This window comes from Cyprinus carpio, chromosome A8 (genome assembly GCF_018340385.1).
Source record: "Cyprinus carpio isolate SPL01 chromosome A8, ASM1834038v1, whole genome shotgun sequence".
Taxonomy (NCBI): domain Eukaryota; kingdom Metazoa; phylum Chordata; class Actinopteri; order Cypriniformes; family Cyprinidae; genus Cyprinus; species Cyprinus carpio.
Window position 1 is genome coordinate 15,020,816 of NC_056579.1, and position 18,218 is coordinate 15,039,033.

The 18,218-nt window shown below is 36.4% G+C and overlaps 4 protein-coding genes across 5 annotated transcripts; 2 read left to right on the forward strand and 2 right to left on the reverse strand.

Moving 5' to 3' along the window:
• Positions 1-83: 83 nt before the first annotated feature.
• LOC109080473 (protein GUCD1-like) lies at positions 84-3,600 on the reverse strand. The gene is made up of 6 exons (XM_042762442.1): positions 3,313-3,600; positions 2,842-2,923; positions 2,597-2,762; positions 2,223-2,314; positions 1,217-1,458; positions 84-723 (listed from the first exon to the last, which is right to left on the reverse strand). Exons 1-6 carry the CDS (start codon positions 3,386-3,388, stop codon positions 632-634), a joined length of 750 nt encoding a protein of 249 aa, XP_042618376.1. The 5' UTR covers positions 3,389-3,600; the 3' UTR covers positions 84-631.
• Positions 3,601-3,653: 53 nt separating this feature from the next.
• On the forward strand, positions 3,654-5,566 carry snrpd3 (small nuclear ribonucleoprotein D3 polypeptide). 2 transcript variants are annotated; one of them, XM_042762444.1, is made up of 4 exons: positions 3,654-3,792; positions 4,050-4,185; positions 4,416-4,608; positions 5,391-5,566. In XM_042762444.1, the coding sequence occupies exons 2-4, from the start codon at positions 4,060-4,062 to the stop codon at positions 5,453-5,455; spliced, it is 384 nt and encodes a 127-aa protein (XP_042618378.1). In that variant the 5' UTR covers positions 3,654-3,792; positions 4,050-4,059; the 3' UTR covers positions 5,456-5,566. The 2 variants fall into 2 exon arrangements, with proteins under 2 accessions (XP_042618378.1, XP_042618377.1); XM_042762443.1 differs by having other exon boundaries at positions 3,681-3,792; positions 4,043-4,185.
• A 1,041-nt stretch (positions 5,567-6,607) lies between these two features.
• On the reverse strand, positions 6,608-14,650 carry LOC109105006 (P2X purinoceptor 4-like). The gene is made up of 13 exons (XM_019118334.2): positions 14,448-14,650; positions 14,137-14,284; positions 13,906-13,977; positions 13,752-13,824; positions 13,451-13,544; positions 12,734-12,814; positions 12,397-12,538; positions 11,778-11,914; positions 11,618-11,708; positions 11,464-11,529; positions 11,281-11,385; positions 11,021-11,128; positions 6,608-8,190 (listed from the first exon to the last, which is right to left on the reverse strand). Exons 1-13 carry the CDS (start codon positions 14,564-14,566, stop codon positions 7,636-7,638), a joined length of 1,791 nt encoding a protein of 596 aa, XP_018973879.2. The 5' UTR covers positions 14,567-14,650; the 3' UTR covers positions 6,608-7,635.
• A 2,342-nt stretch (positions 14,651-16,992) lies between these two features.
• Positions 16,993-18,187, forward strand: LOC109101371 (taste receptor type 2 member 40-like). The gene has a single exon (XM_042763052.1). It carries the CDS (start codon positions 17,222-17,224, stop codon positions 18,185-18,187), a length of 966 nt encoding a protein of 321 aa, XP_042618986.1. The 5' UTR covers positions 16,993-17,221.
• Positions 18,188-18,218: the final 31 nt, after the last annotated feature.

The window sequence follows — 18,218 nt, forward strand, 5'->3', positions numbered from 1 at the left end:
ATATATATAATATATATATATATATATATATATACACACACACATACATATATATATATATGTGTGTGTGTAATATATATATGTATATATATATATATAAAAAATTTAACATGCTGAATTATCAAATCTTACCTGAGTTTTTAAAAACAGCTTACCTCGTGTACATTAAATTAAAAACTTTTACTGTATTCTTAATTAAGTGGCTTCCAAGAGAGAAAAAAGAGAAAAATCAACACAACCCCATGATTTTGCAAGGTTACCCTGAAAAAACACAAAATCTTTATCTTTGCATGAATGACAAACATTATGTACACTCCACCTCTTACAGTGCCAGAGGCTATAGAAATCATATGAACTATAGATAAAAATATAAGTCCACATCACAATGATGAGTTCCATATACATAGCATCTCCCTTTCCTTTCACGAATATTTCATTCTGTGGCCGATGTAGCACAATAGTAATGTTTTGTGCGGTGCTATAGCTCTATTGAAGACCATAGTCAGAGGTAAAACATACTACCTGCTATTGGCCAGCAGCGCTGGTCCCTGTTGGCAAAAATGCTACACAGCCAACCACAGTGGATGTAAAAGGGGTTTTGAATGCGCGTTCATTCAGAGGCGGTCAAGACTCAACTGTCTTTGTAGATGAACAGAATGTCTTCGTCAGTTCCGTAGCTTCTTCTGGCCTCCTCAAAATTACCAAAGCTTGTGCAGCACACACCTGGCAATCAAAGAGATGGGTGTATATGAGACACAGGTTTAGTGTTTCTGTCCTGTGTGAAGATTCTGTATTATCATTAAAGGAATACTTCACCCAAAAATTGAGCAAGTGATGTAATGCTAAATTTCTCCAAATCTGTTCTGATGAACAAATTCATCTACATCTTAGATGACCTGAGGGTGAGTACATTTTCAGCATAACTTCATTTTTGGGTGAACTATTCATTTAAAAAGAATCATAATATACACTATAATAAATAATGCTGTTTGTTCTAAGATATAAGTAGCCTCAAAAAAGTTTTTGGAAACTTGAAATTAAATATATATTTCATTACATTAGATAGTCATCAGTTTGAAAGTATACAGACATATTTATTTAAATATCTGGATTTATATTTAATGATGTAAACCTTTAATGTGTTTTTTAATGTTTTGCATTGAAAAATGTGCTTGTGGTGTCTTTAAGAATAATGGCAAAACTTCACAATACATACGGTCCGAGTAGGCGGGATTGTTGTAGAAGATGTTGCCGGTTCTACGGTTAAATCCACACACCACTACAAAGTGGCCCTGGTAATCTGGCTTCCTGCAAAAGCACTTCTGACCCACAGGGAGGAAACAGCAGTATTTGACGGGCGTGGAGCACAGCTCACACACCAACACGACTGCGTTGACCAGCACTATGGCCACATGACCCTGCTCCAGGTGGCTCTGGATCTCCTGCATAGTTACAGAGCTACAAGAGAGAGATGTGATCAGATTTCTTTATTCACCCGCAGAGGAGTTTCAGCTAACTGGAACTATATATACACAATTTTAAAATGACATTTTATACGATTTTGTCTAAATTAATTTAAAAAATGAAACACTCAAAATTATCATTTTATGCATCCATGTAGTCCAATCAGTAAAGCATGGCAGTAACAATACCAAGGCCATGGGTTAAGATTCCCATGAAATGCATGAACTGATGAAAAATAAATGTCTTCAATGCCATGTAAACTGCATTAGATAAAAGCATTTTTAAAGAGTTAAATGTAAAAATCTAATTGCAAATATAGGTGGATAGGCATGCATAATTAAATATACAACATCATCAATAGCAATTAAGTCTTCAATATTATGCACGGCTGCTTTTTGACCAATCAGTTTTCGTGACTTTTCCAGTTGTGCATAATTACTGCATAAACATTGTTTTAATCATATTTTAAAGATTGCATCAGAGCAATCAAATATTTTTAGTTTTAAGTGTATAATACAATTTAATCGAAAACTAGAGAAAAAAACATCAATTAAATAAACACATTTAGTTTTATTTGTTTTTTGTAATTTTTTTTAACAATTGTATTAATTTCCATGTTTTTTTCAAGCTTGGAATTTAGTCTTTAATATTTCCATGTTTTCAATTATGATTATATTAGACACAAAGTGTCAGTATGCACCACAAAAAAATAAATACAAAATAAATAAATAAAAATGTTTTCAATGTGGAAACCTCACCATTTTTTCACCAGGACTCCTTTGCTTTCAGCCCTTAGAAATAGTTCATTCACCCTGTCCTCCTCCGTGTCAAAATGCTTTTTGTAGAAAGACTAAAGCAGAAATATACAGGAAATGGAAAACTTAGTCAGATGCCAAAGTGATTACTCTTAACATCTGAGTCAGAACTGATCCTCTGATTAAAAAAAACCAAGAATATTAAGCATATAAACGCTAAAAAGGCCATGACTAATGCTATTTTCTTGGAAAAATGGAATGAAACATCCATCATTTCCTGTGCTTCATGTGACACTTCACTCATACTCCATCTGTCTGCAGTGATCATGAGTGTATCACATGGCACTGACTTTAAAAACAGACTGCAGCTCATGTACCTGGTTCCTGAAGCCCTTGTCCACACCGAGCGTCTGTGTGTAGAAGCAATGTCTGACCCCCAGCTTACACATGAGATAAGCCAGGTCAATAGTCCACACACTTTCCGTGATCTCCAAGTCCAAACACGCTCTCTGTAATTCCTCCTCACTAACTGGATGTAAATACCTGTGCACAAAAACAAGAGTTTAAATATCTGACCATTAGAGTAACTGTGCATAATACATCACTTAGGATTCATACTTACTCTAGTACCATTCTCGAACAGGCCAAGCCACAATCCCAGTGGTACAGCTGCCGGATGACCGGTACGTTTAACATCACATCATCTGGCAAAACAAAATCCGAAAGGAAGCTGGTGATGTCACTGAGCCACAATGAGCAGCTTTTGATCCTTTGACTCTATCATAAGTTGCATTAGTAGGTTGTATCGAGGATTACTTTGTTTTGATTGTGTTAATTATAAAATACAACAGAATAGTTTTATATTCATGTAAAAAAGCATGTAAATGAGAGTGAATAACAACTTGAAAAGTTGGACACAAGAAGCATGAGGATAAGACACGGACTGTTCATTTAAATTCAATATATCCGGGTTGAGTATTTTGACCGGTTCTGTATGTTAGAGAAAGGTCATGATTGATAATAATTGCTTGTTAGTTTACAGTTGCCAGCCATCTAAGATGTTACGTTTAAACGTTATTTAACACATACTCACCGTTCATGCTGCAGTCGGTGTGTGTCTGTCTCTGTTGTTGTGTTTCAGTGATGTTTAATAGCAGGGATTGATTCATGAAGACTGTGTGCTAGCTGGGTAAACATTAGCCGGACAGCTGTTGCCCTCTTGTCCTCCACATCAGACACGCTAAAATCTGTCCATCTTCAGCTCAATGAAAGCTTTTAATGAGAAGCGGTGAAACGGCTACAAACTCAACTTGTTTAGCCCACGGCTTGTGGTCATTCCCAGGGATGAAATGTTTCACTTCCTCTGTTAAGTCCAAACCACACTTTGCTCCGGCGCGTTAAGACTAGGCGGACCTGCGCCCTCTGCTGGCAAGACGAGACAGTGCTCCAAGCAGGAAACATGTGTCATTCAGTCCGGCAGGTGGCAGTACGTGTCTCCAGTAGAATAAAATTCCCGGAAATTCTATTGAACACCGAAGACAAAATTGTTTGTGGACGTTCGGTGCACGTTTGGGTGAGTTTTTATGAATTTCTTTGAAAAAGGTATAACTGGGTCGTGTCTGTCTGGGATTATTTGTAGATTTATGGTTAAATTATTACCTCTAGTTATTGTGTGTGTTTTTATTTTGCCTGTTTACGACAAACTTGCATTAAGATCTGTCTAACCTATTCATTTCATCCATACAACTTCCATTAGCTTTCACCTCTTCGTGAAGTCCTTTGTCAAAGTTATATGTCCTCTGCGGTGTCTCACTCTCTTAAAGTTCACAGGTAGCTGAAGATGTCGATTGGAGTGCCCATCAAAGTTCTTCATGAAGCAGAGGGACACATAGTCACCTGTGAAACTAACAGTGGGGAGGTTTACAGGGGAAAACTGATCGAGGCTGAGGACAACATGAACTGCCAGGTACTAAGAGTTGTCCCCTGTATAGCAAACTAATTTTCTGCTTATCTACTGAAGTGCTATATTTTCCCTTGATAGAAATGTATTGATTTTATTCATTTTTGTTATTTTAGCAATCCTTGCATTGGATTTCATAGACATTCTTTTTTTCTTGTAACAGGATTTGTACAAAAGTACCCATCTCTTGTTGGAAAATATTTTTAAATCTTTTTTTTGTCTAAACTGTCCTCCAGATGGCAAACATCACAGTCACATACAGGGATGGCCGTGTGTCTCAGCTGGAGCAGGTGTATATTCGTGGCAGTAAGATCAGGTTCCTCATCCTTCCTGACATGCTGAAAAACGCTCCTATGTTAAAGAGTATGAAGAACAAAAACCAGGCCGCTGGTGCAGGTCGAGGAAAAGCTGCTATTCTCAAAGCCCAAGGTATATAGGCCTACACCCTCTTTACTCCAATCTGCACATCTAACATCAAACATATATTTTTCAGAGAATTAAGCCATGTTCACACCAAGAATGATAACTATAAAGATTACGGTGTAGCGTTCACACAAGCGAATGATATCTCACGTATGCTGTCAGTAACGATGTTCTTTTTAAAGTCTCGTAGCTCTGTGTCACAGCACGTGATTGATTCGATTGGCTGTCACAAGTAGTGGATTTTTTTATGTCAATTCTTTTCAATGGCGATGTATTATATATATATACTCTTCCCTGTGTTCTCTCTATCTCGCTCTCTCTATCTCCTCTTCTCTATACTATCAAGCAAATTATTTAGAAACCTTTAAGCTATAATTAATAATGAACTATAAAGATTACGGTGTAGCGTTCACACAAGCGAATGATATCGTATGCTGCTTTAAACTCTCGAGCTCGTCACAGCAGGATTGATTCTGATTGGCTGTCAGTAGTGGATTTTTTTTATCGTTCTGAAAGTGATTCCAATGATATCGTTTCTCTGTGTTCTCTGTATCGTTATAAATGTGGTGTGAACTCTGCTATTCTTTAATATTGAGAACAATTTTTAGAACTATATATTTCGTTATCGTGCTTGGTGTGAACGGGTCTATATATATATATATATATATCTCTATCTATCTATCTCTCTCTCTCTCTCTCTCTCTCTCTCTCTCTCTCTCTCTATAGAGAGAGAGATTGAGATTATTTAAAACCAGTGATCAAACTTGTTTGCATGAATGTTTTTGCAGTGGCTGCCAGAGGCCGTGGCAGGGGTGGACCAGGACGAGGGAACGTGTTCCAGAAAAGGCGCTAGTTTTGTGGAAAACTTTTTTTTTTTTTTTTTTTTATTTTTACAATAATTTTGTTCTGCTTTATTTTATAATTTTAATTGTATGCCTTGGGAAATAAATGGGTCATTTTGCTATTTTTCCTGATTCTGTGAGTTTTTTTGGTGGGGATCTTTTCTGTAGTGAATGTAGACCTTATTGATTAACGCTTATTGTATCAACATAGTGTTAATCAAAAGCAGAGGTATTTAATGCAGACATTGATAAGGGCTAGTACTCTGATAAGATCAAAACTTGTGAGGTGCAGGCATGGTGTCCACTTGAAAATAAAACCATCATTCCAGAGCGAGTGTCTTCAAAAAGGTGGGAAAGTTGGATGCCCTTTGTACAATTGAAAGTAAATATTAATATAGTCTGTGGTTGTACAGACCTGCTATTCTAGGTGCAGCAGAGGACTTCACGGTGCTCATCAAAAACAACATACGATATCCAAAGTTCAGTTTTAGAAAGTAAGTTCATGCATTTTAGTCTTAGAATAACAGAAAGCCATGATATCTATCATTTAAATGTGAAGTCTTTAATGATGCAATTGAGAGAGAATCATCATTTAAATTCAGATGTTAGTGAGCTATGTGAATCTATTGTTTTGTGCTATTTCTAGGCAAAACATTCTGCATCACATCAACTCCACATACTTAAAAAAAAAAAAAAAAAACCTGCACGTTTGATCATAAAACAGACCCAGACTGTCTTATTTTCAGTCTGGGGAACATGGTAACTGAGGCAGGAGAAGACTTCAGTGTCATTGCTCTAAAAGTCTGTATCTTCAATAATGCTGTATATCTATATTACTTTTATTACATTTATATACACTACTGCTGAAAATGTTTAAATAAATGAATACTTATACAGCAAGGATGCATTACATTGATCACAAATGACAGTAAAGACATACAAGTGTATATATATATATTTTTATTCATCAAAGAATCCTCAAAAAATGTTTTTATAAAGTATTACGCAGCATTACTAAGAAATAAGAAATGTTTCTTAAGCGTCAAATCAGCATATTAGAATGACTTCTGAAGGATCATGTGACACTGGAGTAATGACGCTGAAAATTCAGCTTTGCCATCACAGGAATAAATTGCATTTAAAAGAATTTTAATACTGCAAATTATTATTTTTAAATGCATTTAAATTGTATTTTTGATCGAATTAATGCAGCCATTGTAAGCATAAGAGACATTTAAAAAAACAAAAAATCTTACAGACCCTGAACTTTTGAAAAGTATTGTTTGATTAGTACTTTACTTGAAAAAGTCACCTATTTGTGTGAAATGTCTTTGGCTCAAGTATTTTCATGTTGTTCCTGAACTCCTCCCAGGTGAATGCTGTTTGTGACTGATCCATGCTTGCATGAAAGACCGTGGATACTAAATACATAAATTCATTCACCTGAACCAAAAAGGTGACAGTGTGCCACTGGTGAGTAAAAGTTAAATCAGTTTATTCTGAAAGTAATTTTTTTTTTTTTTTTACACAAAATTATACTATATTTTATACTGTTATAGAGCTCCATGGAGACAACCCCATATGGAACTTATGCAGTGAATTGGACACTTTCACCGCACTTAAAACTAGTAGCACTTAAAACTTTTTTTTCCTCAGTGTCACATGATCCTTCAGAAAATTACTGTAATATGCTGATTAAGAAACAATTATTATCATAGTTCAAAACAATTGTGCTGCTTAATAGTTTTGTGAAATATCTTAAAGTCATCTATCTTAGATCAATTTAATGCATTCTTGCTGAATAAAAATTTATTTCGTAAAAAAACTGACCACAAACTTTTGAGTGGTAGTATATACTAAACTTTTTTTATATGATAGAATTTTTATTCATTACAGTTTGAGTCTATCAGTGTTTAATAGAACTTAAAATGATTAGTAAAGCAGGTTGGTTGTACATGCTTGACCTCTGGTTTCATTTAGATTTTTAGTTCAAAGGCATCTGTGTTAGTAAATACGTCCCGACAGCATTTTTTTGTGGTTAAAATGATACATCATTTGGTTGCTTTGCAGGTTAAAATTTTAAAAATGACTCATCATATACTGTAATATTGACTGTAGTTTGAATCATTCCCTTTTATACCTAAGGCATTATCATAGTGATTAAATGTCTAATCATAAAATGGATAAAATCTTATCTATTGAAGTCTGCCTGAGACGGTACGGCCTGATAGAGTCTAAGGCCACTGTATTTCCCATCAGGGCTGGGGTATTCTGCTCTTATCCTCCATATACAGCAACTGGGTATTACTGGAATAGCATCTCTGGGTGTGCTGTCACCAAAGCGCCATCTAATGAATTGAGCATAGGCCCCATGGCGCAGCTGAGCCTCCTCACGCAGCTCTGCTAGGGGATCCACATAGAACAAAGCGGTCTCCAGGACGGAGCGACTGACAACCAGAGTTGAAAAGAGCGGGGAGGAGGTTATGCAGCGCCCTTTCCTCGACCGACAGCACAGCTGCTCCTGCAAGGAGTCGGTAGGCCAGCAGCAGTCACACTGACACCAGGCCGGACACCCAGACTGTGGCATCTCCAGTAATGACGTGTTTGAGCTTTGTCTGCTGCTGTTGGTTCTGGGAAGCTTTTTGTCTTCCTTTAGCCACCCACTCTTGTCATTCTGTACAGGCTCACTTCTGCTTTGACCACACTGCAGAACGCTCATCAGAGTCTTCATGCTTGCCAAATCATTCTGAAAGAGAACAGACCACGGTTATAAAAAACCTTCTTCATGATTTGAAATTACATAAAACATTAACTGAAATAAAATATCAAAAAACTTAAACCTACTTTATTTCAGCTAGTTTACAAGGCCATATTTCTCCTTTTCATTTAGTTTAACTTACTAAAATAATTAAAACAGAATTTAAAAATAAAATAAAAATGAATAAAATCTATACACACATTTAAAAAAAATTACTAAAAGTTAAAAATTCAAATGAAAATGGAACATAAAAAATTATTGGAATACACGAAAAAAAAAAAAATACACGAAAAAAAAAAAAAATACTGGCCTTGTAGCGCAGTGCAGAGCAGGAAGAGCAAAAACAGTAGAAATTAATGAACATGAAAAAGAGCCTGTTCAGAATTTTAGGTGAGAATAAACTCAGAATTAACAGAAGTTCAAATGAAAATGAACAGAGCATAAATAAAAACCCTAATCCAAGAGGAATAAGGTTTAGTACAATGCTGAACCAGATAATAAGGAATCAAAACAACACAACACAACACACAATTTCATAAAGATGCACCACACAAGAATCGAACCCACAATCTCCAGGTCACCCATCTTGTTGCGCCACTGAGAAGATGGGCTTTTACACAGATGCTGATGTTCTGAAGTTCAACTGAGAATCAATTCAAAATAGAGCAGCTTGATTATAATGGCAAAAATCATTAGCACAATGATTTTGGTCAATATTGTAATCATAATTATTTAACATGATTATGAGTGGGCCACATGACGAAAACTTTATATGAAGTGATTTATTTAAAGATAGGGATATATATCAAATATACTATATATTTTCTGTAAATAAGGTTGCTGTGATATCTACATTTTAGAGACCAGTGAAATTTCATAATTCTCAAAACCACAGCAGAATACTAGGGTAACTAATATTAGTCAAAAAAAAAAAATATTAAATGGTCAGTAATAAAGCAAAGCCCAAATACACTAGAAAAAAAAGATAAAAATGAAACAAACAGTGCAAGTCTAAAGTATTCAGCCTACTACTAAACCTGAATAATTGAATGTAAAATAAAACAGCACAGTCTTCATTGTTTATTTCTTAACTTCTTTTGTTTCTTATTGAAGCTACAAAAACCCTTCAGTCAAGAGCTGTGAGTGATTTTGTCGTTGTCTTTTGTTGTTTGATTAATATTAAAGCACACAGTCAGCAGCAGGAATACAGCCTGCTGTCACTTTAAGAGCCACATGGATCCAATTTACTGTTACGCACATATTTTCATTCTCAACTGTTTATGTGTTTATATAATACATAACCGTTAGAATTTGGTGTTAAGCATGTTTTTTCTTTAAGTTTTGACACATTTTTGCATGTATTTGACCGTTTAGACATGTACTTTAAGCTAAAAGATGACTTTACATGCCCGTGTTCTGTTTTGTCTCTGATATGTCAAATGGTTCAAAAGATATGGCAATTTATGACATTTTTCAAAATGGTGGACAGTCGGTTTATCTGGTCCTGGCAAAAAAAGATTATGATTTTATGACTAATTGTTCAAAATTATTAGCAAACATTTTTCATATCTCATGATCCATAGGTGGCGCTGTTCCCAAATTTGGCATTGACCCTCAGATTATGGTGCTGATTAAGCCTACCAAGTTTTGTTTCGATTGATCAAAGTTTGGCCGAGATACAAGCCTCTGAAGCAGTTTTGGGTTAACATAGTTAAGTACACATCATAACTTTTAGAGATGAATATCAAAATTCTGTTCAGTCATTTCTGTGCGGCTTCATTCTCAACTGTTTATGTGTTTATATAATACATTTGGGAGATTTTACGGAGTAGCGGAAAAACTGAATATTGTACTTTTCAAAATGGCCACTACTATAATGGTTGGGGTATTAATGTAAGCTATTAAATGTGATCAGTATGAAGAGCATAATCAGATGAACTGAATTGGATTTTTCTAGAACAAAGGGTTCAAAAGTTATAAGCATTTGAAAAGTGAATTTTTGAACTTCTGGTGGAACTAAAGAGTTGGTCCTAGAGACCCCAAAGTTGGTCAGATCACTATTCATGGCCATCAGTACAAATGTGTTCCCTTCACAGGGCTGCCATAGACTTCCATTGGGGAGGAATAATAATAAAGGCAACATACAAACACAATAGGGGCTACAGCACCTTCGGGGCTTGGCCCCTAAATATCATGTTGCTTTTCACCAAAAACAATCAGAGTACTTGGGAAATGATCACTGAGCCACATGGCGTGTTCGCTGACACTTCTGTTTGCTTTATAAGTGTTAAAGTGAGTCAGGATGTACTGCCATTGTATAGAATTCATTTTGTTCTGCAGAAGAAAGGAAGCCTTGCAGGCTTGGAACGACATGAAGATGAGTAAATGATTTCTTTTTGGGTAAACTAATCCTTTAATTCAGTTTTTTTAAATGCAAAAATGCCTGTGTATTGCTCTTCTTTGATGGGGCAGTCATGGCCTAATGGTTAGAGAGGTGGGTTCGAGTCTCAAGTCTGGCAGGAATTGTAGGTGGGGGGAGTGAATGTACGGCACTCTCTTCTACCCTCAATACCACGACCGAGATGAGACCCTTGAGCAAGGCACTGAACCCCCAACTGCTCCCCAAGCGCCGCAGCAATATAGCTGCCCACTGCTCCAGGTGTGTGTTAAATGTGTCCGAGTATGGGCACCTTGGATGGGTGCAGAGCACTATACTTGATCCCATACTTGGCCAAACGTCACCTCATGTTCACTTTTTAATGTTTAATAACAAGTATTAATTTGGCAAATATGTGACAATTTAATATGAGGAACTTACTTTGGGCTGGTGTAAGGAAAGGGGTCTTGTCTCCTGAAGTCTTTTCCTTCTGGATTTTTTCACCACCCTTAACTTGTCCTCATCCACAAATGACACACAAAGGAAACACTGCAACAAACATTACTACATGCTAGATTCATGTATACAGATTCTCAGTTTAAGCTGTATTTAGCCTGTGTAATGCATTAACAGTGTTAAAAAACTTCCACACAACAAACTGAAGTGCTATCCATTATGTCAAGTTTGTAAGGTGTGTTCACCTCTTCTCTGTCCTGTATGGCCTCAAACTTCCTCTCAGTGTAGTTCTGTTTTGCCTCTTTGGAGTAACAGCCGGTTCCAATAAGCCAGTCTAGGAATACTGTTGTCTAAAGACAAACTCAATGGTAAACATTTCATTACTTCATACACTTTTCCGACTTGCTGAGGGCTTAAGGGTTACTTACAAGAGCGTAATACGAGAGCGTAGATCCAATGTAGATGATTAGCTGAATGATGCTGAACTTTCCAGCCTGTGTAGAATATAAAGAACTTTTTGTGTGTCTTGTATGCTAAAGCTAACATGCAAAGTAATGACAATATAGAATAATATGGTCTCACCTTTCCAAACACCATCACATCAAACCTAATCCCATACATTTTAAAGAGCGTTCTCTGCTCCACACCATTCACTGTAGAGTATCTTGCAAACCTACAAAAAAATAAAATAAATTCAATATCACAGTTCACATATTTTCAATATGATTTAAGTGGTTCAGACCTGAAATTGAGCCCAGGGTACAAGGTTCGGTTGCTTTCTTTTTCGTCTAAGCGTCGAAATGAGTATTTGGGCAAACAGCTGTGAAAGATGTGGTTCAGGTCACAGTCCCAGTTGATCTGGATCCCGATCACACCACCCTGTGAAGCAGATACAAAAATCCATTAAACAAAAATGACAGTAAATACATTCATAATATTACAAAAGATTTATATTTCAAATAAATGAATGCATTGGCCCTCTGGGGTAGCACAGCCTTTTATGACAGCAGCCTTGTGCGATGGTCGCCCGGCATTGACACGGAGAAGTGTTTCTACACTCAGGTCACTCACAAGCATGTTCTCATTCACAGGAACAACATGGTGGCATTCAGAAATTGCTCTCTTCTCATGCTCACAACGAGCAGCATTATATAGGGCTCTTTCCCATGCACTTTTCACATGCTCGAGTACCATTGGCCATTGCATAATAATATTTAACAGTATTACTTGTTTTACTGAATTTTTCATCAAATTATGTATTTGTGACCATAAAAGTCTTTCAAAAACATTAAAATATCTGAACAACCCCAAATTTCAAAAGGTAGTATATGTCCCAGTGTGCTTGGAAAGAAAGGTTTTACCTCCACTGCCATCTCTGAAAAGTTCTCCTTGGCCTCACTCACAATATCTCCCAAACGGAAAATGGGGCAGTATGGATTTTTGTAGCGGTTATAAATGCAACCTTTAAGGTCAGTGTCTTTCATTTCAGGCAGGATGTTTCTTCTAAGAGAAAAACATAAACGGATGACTATATTATCAGTTTTTGAACACTAAATATTATCCGGAGCTTCCTTCTGGCTAACATTTAAAAGTAAATGTTAATGTTACTGCTTACAATTAACACATACATTAAGTATGTTAGTGCACTAACATTTGTACTGTATAAAAGCATATGCAACTTTAAAACTTGTGTACTACCTTATGTAATTAAATGCTGGAAATCTGATGTTATTCTTGATCATCACAGTGAAATTTTCTGCAGATGCCAAAAGTGCAGGTCTAGGGAAACAGAAATGAAAGCCTGACATAAGAAAACTTCTGTACACAGAATCGAAGTTTATATAAAACTGCAACTTCCTCAAACAGATTCCTCAAATGTCTCTTTGGTGGCACTGGTAGCTCTGAACTGCAGTGTCAACTGTTTTTTTTTTTTTAAATTAATTTTGCAATATAGTTGGCGAGTTGTTTTCTATTGCCAAATAGCTTTGCTGTCACAGTAAGTTTGAATCTTAATCAACAAACAACATGTAGGACAAAGAGTCAATCGAGAGCCAATTAAAGAATATTTCAATATCATTTATAGAAAATACTGTCATGAAACTGTTCCTTCTTAAAGGTATAGTTCACCCAAAAATCAATATTCTGTTATCATTTAATCACCTTTGTGTCATTACAAATCAGCATGACTTTCTTTTTTCTAATGAAAAAATGTATCAGGTTTTTTTGGAACATACAATGAAAGTCATTTGAGACTTCACTGACTTTCATTATATGGACAAAAACATTTTCTATAGTCATAATATCTGCATTTGTGTTACATACAGGTTTGGAACGACACAAAGACAAGTAAATAATGACTAAATGTTAATTTTTGGATTAGCTATGCCTTTAATATAAATGAGCACATTACAGCACCTGGGATTCTTCTTGTTCTCAACGGGGCACCAAGCTGTAACTTCACATGTTTTCTTTAGTACGTCCAGCTTCACACAGGCACCTGTTTGAACACCTTAGAGGCAAAGACAGGAACCAACCTCAGATCATGGAAAGACATAACAGTTTAAGTTTTCAGTTAAATAAAATACAGCCCAGGTAGTATTGTTCAAATATTTTTTAAAAACTGCATTTAATTTCACAGCAAAATATGATTGGTCTGATATGGAAATGCTTCCTCTCAAGCTGCGTAAATTAAAATGGCTTCTTCGTATAACATTACCATGGCTATGTTGGCCAGAAAACCCTTTCTCACAGTCTTTATCTGTTCGACACAGTTTCCCATGTGGTAGAACCTGAAGTGTGGACATACAAACTACAGTGAAAAAAGAAGAAAGTTTTAAGACTTAAACTGAAATGAGAATAACTGCACTTACCTCGGGGCAATTACCCTGTTTTTGGTTTTTTGTGACAATGACATTTGTTGTCACAAAAAAGGAGTTTCTTCCCTACCGAAATAAAACAAGAACAACATTACCTTGATTTGTTTGACTTACTACCTTAACTTACTACCTCGTTTTTAAAAGTAAGTATAAATCTGCTTTATTTAGAAATAACCAATTTTTTTGTGGCATGAAAAATAATAATAATAAATGGTGTACTTTTACCTGATATGGTCCACTGTAGTCCACCACATCCCACACAACTTCTCCAATGTCGGGTGTAGTTATCTTTGCCACTCCCTTAACCTTTGTGGTAACAGAGCTCACAACAAGATCATACTCTTGATATTCTTTATTCCAAAGCATCATGATGCTGGAAAGTAAAGACATAACATTGACTCGGGACTTCGAATCAAGTATATGCGCTGGTCAGTACATGCAAACACATAATAACACATGGAAATGAGCTACATGAATAAGCCCTTGTTAAATGATGCGGGTGCGACATGCAAGAAACAGCGGACACAAACACTTACCAAATGAACATCAAGATCACTCCGTTTAACGTCCACTTCAGCGACCCAAGTCGGACGCTCTTGATTTTGACGAGTTTTTGCGTGTCATACTCACAGAGATTCAGCAAAGTACAAGGCATGGCGGTGATTCAGTAAACACTGGCGAAGGAACGATGACTGCGGAGTGCAGCTGTGTGCTGTGCTCTGACTCTGAGCTCGCGCAGGAGGAGGTCACATGGTCTTTTGGAAGACAGTTATTTGCTACACTCTTTCTTGGGACGGAGAAAGACTTTTCACTGAGACAGATGTATTCGAACTTATTACATATTTATAACCACTTTCAACTTGGAATCATGCCTTGTCAGTCTTTAATTAACATTATTTTGAATACATTTAAAATAAATATATTTCACTGAGGAATTTCATTCTTTCTCAGGTTCTTTCTCATTTTTCATTTTAACTTAAATGAAAGAGGAAAAAAATATTATCATAATGTATTTATTTAAATGCATGCATGTATATATAATACATATTTAATATATTTTTATTATATTTTTATTATTTCAGCTTTACCATTCACAGTGGCCACAAAAACAATACATAACATTTCTAGTTCATTTTTGTCAAGGTCAAGTAGGACTTCATAAATACAATGATTCTTCCTGCCTAAAATAATCTTAAAACAATAAATAATAATAAGAATAATAATAATTTTAGCAACACTACCATTCAAAAGTTAGGACCAGTAAGATTTTTTTTTTTTTTTTTTTTTTGTTTTTGAAAAATGTCTCTTAAGTAGGCTTATTTATTTAAAACAGTAATAGGCACCTGTGCATTTTAAAAGAACTCTTTTCTTTTTGAAAATATTTTCAAATGTACACTGAACAAAATTATAAACGAAACACTGTTGTTTTTGCCCCCATTTTTCATGAGCTGAACTCAAAGATCTAAGACTTTTTCTATGTACACAAAAGGCCTATTTCTCTCTATTATTCACAAATCTGTCTAAAATCTGTCTAAATTGGTGTTAGTGAGCACTTTTCCTTTGCCGAGGTAATCCATCCACCTCACAGGTGTGGCATATCAAGATGCTGATTAGACAGCATGATTATTGCACAGATGTGCCTTAGGCTGGCCATAATAAAAGGCCACTCTAAAATGTGCAGTTTTACTGTATTGGGGGGTCCGGGTGGGGGGGGGGTGATTTTGTGCAGAAATTCTTTGGTTATGCAAACTGATTGTTGCAGCAGCTGTCCGGGTGGCTGGTCTCAGACGATCTTGGAGGTGAAGATGCTGGATGTGGAGGTCCTGGGCTGGTGTGGTTACACATGGTCTGCGGTTGTGAGGCCGGTTGGATGTACTGGCAAATTCTCTGAAACACCTTTGGAGATGGCTTTTGTTAGAGAAATGAACATTTAATTCACGGGCAACAGCTCTGGTGGACATTCCTGCAGTCAGCATGCCAACTGCACGCTCCCTCAAAACTTGCGAGATCTGTGGCATTGTGCTGTGTGATAAAACTGCACATTTTAGAGTGGCCTTTTATTGTGGCCAGCCTAAGGCACATCTGTGCAATAATCATGCTGTCTAATCAGCATCTTGATATGCCACACCTGTGAGGTGGATGGATTACCTCGGCAAAGGAAAAGTGCTCACTAACACAGATTTAGACCAATTTGTGAACAATATTTGAGAGAAATTGTGTACATAGAAAAAGTCTTAGATCTTTAAATTCAGCTCATGAAAAATGGGGGCAAAAACAAAAGTGTTGCATTTATAATTTTGTTCAGTGTAATTTAATTTAAGCAGCCATTACTCCAGTCTTCAGTGTCCTTAGAAATCATTCTAATATGCTGATTTGGTGCTCAAAAACAATTCTTATTATCAGTGTTAAAAACAGCCAGTTTTTTTTTTTTTTTTTTGTGGAAACAATGTTACATTTTTCAGTGTTCTTTGATTAATATAAAGTTTTATTTGAAATAGAATTCTGTCATAACATTATAAATACCTTTACTGTCATTTTTGATCATCTTTGCTGAATAAAATATTAATTTCTTTTTAAAAAATCCTAAACTTATATGTATATGATTATATATGAATGTGAATTTGCTATGAATTTACATCATAAAGGTCAAATCCAATTTAGCTTATTTAACAGCATGCACAGAACCTTATCTCTATAAGGTTAGATTTTGATTTTCTTTCATGTTGTTACATTATAGACTCATCAAAATGCTTTTTTTCATCTGTCAAGCCATTATCCCAATATGGATGACAATGGAAGAACTTGAGAGTGGAAAACTTAATTCCCCACATTTTATTGGGCATTTGCATAGTAAATTGTACAAACTTCATTTCCAACTATGCCCAAATAGCAAACAAACAAGATTTGAATAGGCAAATTCTGAACATTGATAACATGAACATTCAATACTGACATATACATATGAAAACAAATGTAGTCTCAGTATGTAAGTGACACGCATAAGCTTTGTATTCATCATAAGTGAAAAATGGCATGCATAAGCTTTAATAGCCTATATAATAAATTTGCAAACTCTCTTGTTTTGCCTTGGTTGGTGTAATCTGAACTGTAGTAAATATGGTGCATTTCTCTCATTTTACCTAATTTGTGTTTTCAGCTTTGAACAAAGCCTGCTCTGATTTACCCACCCAAAGTCACTTTGCATCAGAGATTGAGTCCCTGTTTCTACATAAGACAATGTGCTTCTCACCAAACCTCATATCAGTGCAGGACTTTGCTTTGTCTGCTTCCCTCCCTAAAGAGCAACATCATGACCTTCATTGGGCACATTCTTTTTTTTGTTGCGCTTGTGATTGTTGGTGTTTCTGGAAACATATTTAACCTCATTTTTACTATACAACAGCAAGTGAAGACCATGACCATTCAGACTGTCGGTTTAATCCTAAACATCATCTCCATCAGCAACATTATCTTGGTACTTGCCACCTTCGGAATGGTGGTAAGTGTCTTTCAGAATCCCCAAATTTGGTGCATCAAGCCATATCCTTTAGCTATCCGGACTGAATTATATCTAATGATGACATTCAGCTTCATCAGCTTCTGGGCCATTGCATGGCTGAGTCTCTTCTACTGCATCAAAGTTGTAAATTTCTCCTCAGAGTGCTTCCGAGCATTGAAGAGGAACATCTCCTCTGTGATCAACGCTGCAGTGCTGCTGAGTTGCATGTTCTCCTCCTTGTTGTTCTCTCCTATGTTCTCACTTGACCTTGTGGAGTCATTGGAAAAAAATGTGAATGTGAGCGATATTGCGAACTTGACCTGTCCAATGCCCTCCTTCACTATACAGATGCATGCAAACGTATATATTGCTGCTGTGCTTTGCCTCCTCTGCCCGATCCCTCTGATGATCATGCTGCCCACCTCTATCAGAATGGTCGTCCACCTATGCGCCCACACGCTGGCTCTCAAGAAGAACCAGACCCAGGTGCAGGGATCTGACTCATACCTCCTGGTGTGCAAGATCACCGTCTCCCTGGTGGGAGTTTATCTGTCCACTCTGTGTATTGTGGCTTTGTTTTTCATTATAAGGATAATTGGGCAATTTATCACCTACCACATCTTAGTCAGTGCCTTTAGTTTTTACAGTGGTATGGCTTCTATCCTTCTGACAGCTTCAAACAGGCATCTGAAAGAGAAGCTCTGGAGACTGTTCTGTTGTAGGAAGGCACAGGAACAAGCTAGCAGAAGCCAGACAGTTGTGACAGGGGATGTTTGATATGATAAAGACAGTTTACTTCAGGGGATTT

What these genes read in the sequence shown, in the direction of transcription:
- LOC109080473 (XM_042762442.1), bottom strand. Translation starts at nt 3,388, where the DNA reads ATGAATCAATCCCTGCTATTAAACATCACTGAAACACAACAACAGAGA. An exon ending in TGTTCGAGAATGGTACTAGA is followed by an intron (nt 2,763 to 2,841) that starts GTAAGTATGAAT and finishes TTTTGTGCACAG; the next exon opens with GTATTTACATCCAGTTAGTG. An exon ending in ACAAGGGCTTCAGGAACCAG is followed by an intron (nt 2,315 to 2,596) that starts GTACATGAGCTG and finishes TTTCTGCTTTAG; the next exon opens with TCTTTCTACAAAAAGCATTT.
- LOC109105006 (XM_019118334.2), bottom strand. Translation starts at nt 14,566, where the DNA reads ATGCCTTGTACTTTGCTGAATCTCTGTGAGTATGACACGCAAAAACTC. An exon ending in CGCTCTCGTATTACGCTCTT is followed by an intron (nt 11,386 to 11,463) that starts GTAAGTAACCCT and finishes GTTTGTCTTTAG; the next exon opens with ACAACAGTATTCCTAGACTG. An exon ending in CCATACAGGACAGAGAAGAG is followed by an intron (nt 11,129 to 11,280) that starts GTGAACACACCT and finishes TGTTTGTTGCAG; the next exon opens with TGTTTCCTTTGTGTGTCATT.
- LOC109101371 (XM_042763052.1), top strand. Translation starts at nt 17,222, where the DNA reads ATGACCTTCATTGGGCACATTCTTTTTTTTGTTGCGCTTGTGATTGTT.
- snrpd3 (XM_042762444.1), top strand. Translation starts at nt 4,060, where the DNA reads ATGTCGATTGGAGTGCCCATCAAAGTTCTTCATGAAGCAGAGGGACAC. An exon ending in AGGACAACATGAACTGCCAG is followed by an intron (nt 4,186 to 4,415) that starts GTACTAAGAGTT and finishes ACTGTCCTCCAG; the next exon opens with ATGGCAAACATCACAGTCAC. An exon ending in TGCTATTCTCAAAGCCCAAG is followed by an intron (nt 4,609 to 5,390) that starts GTATATAGGCCT and finishes ATGTTTTTGCAG; the next exon opens with TGGCTGCCAGAGGCCGTGGC.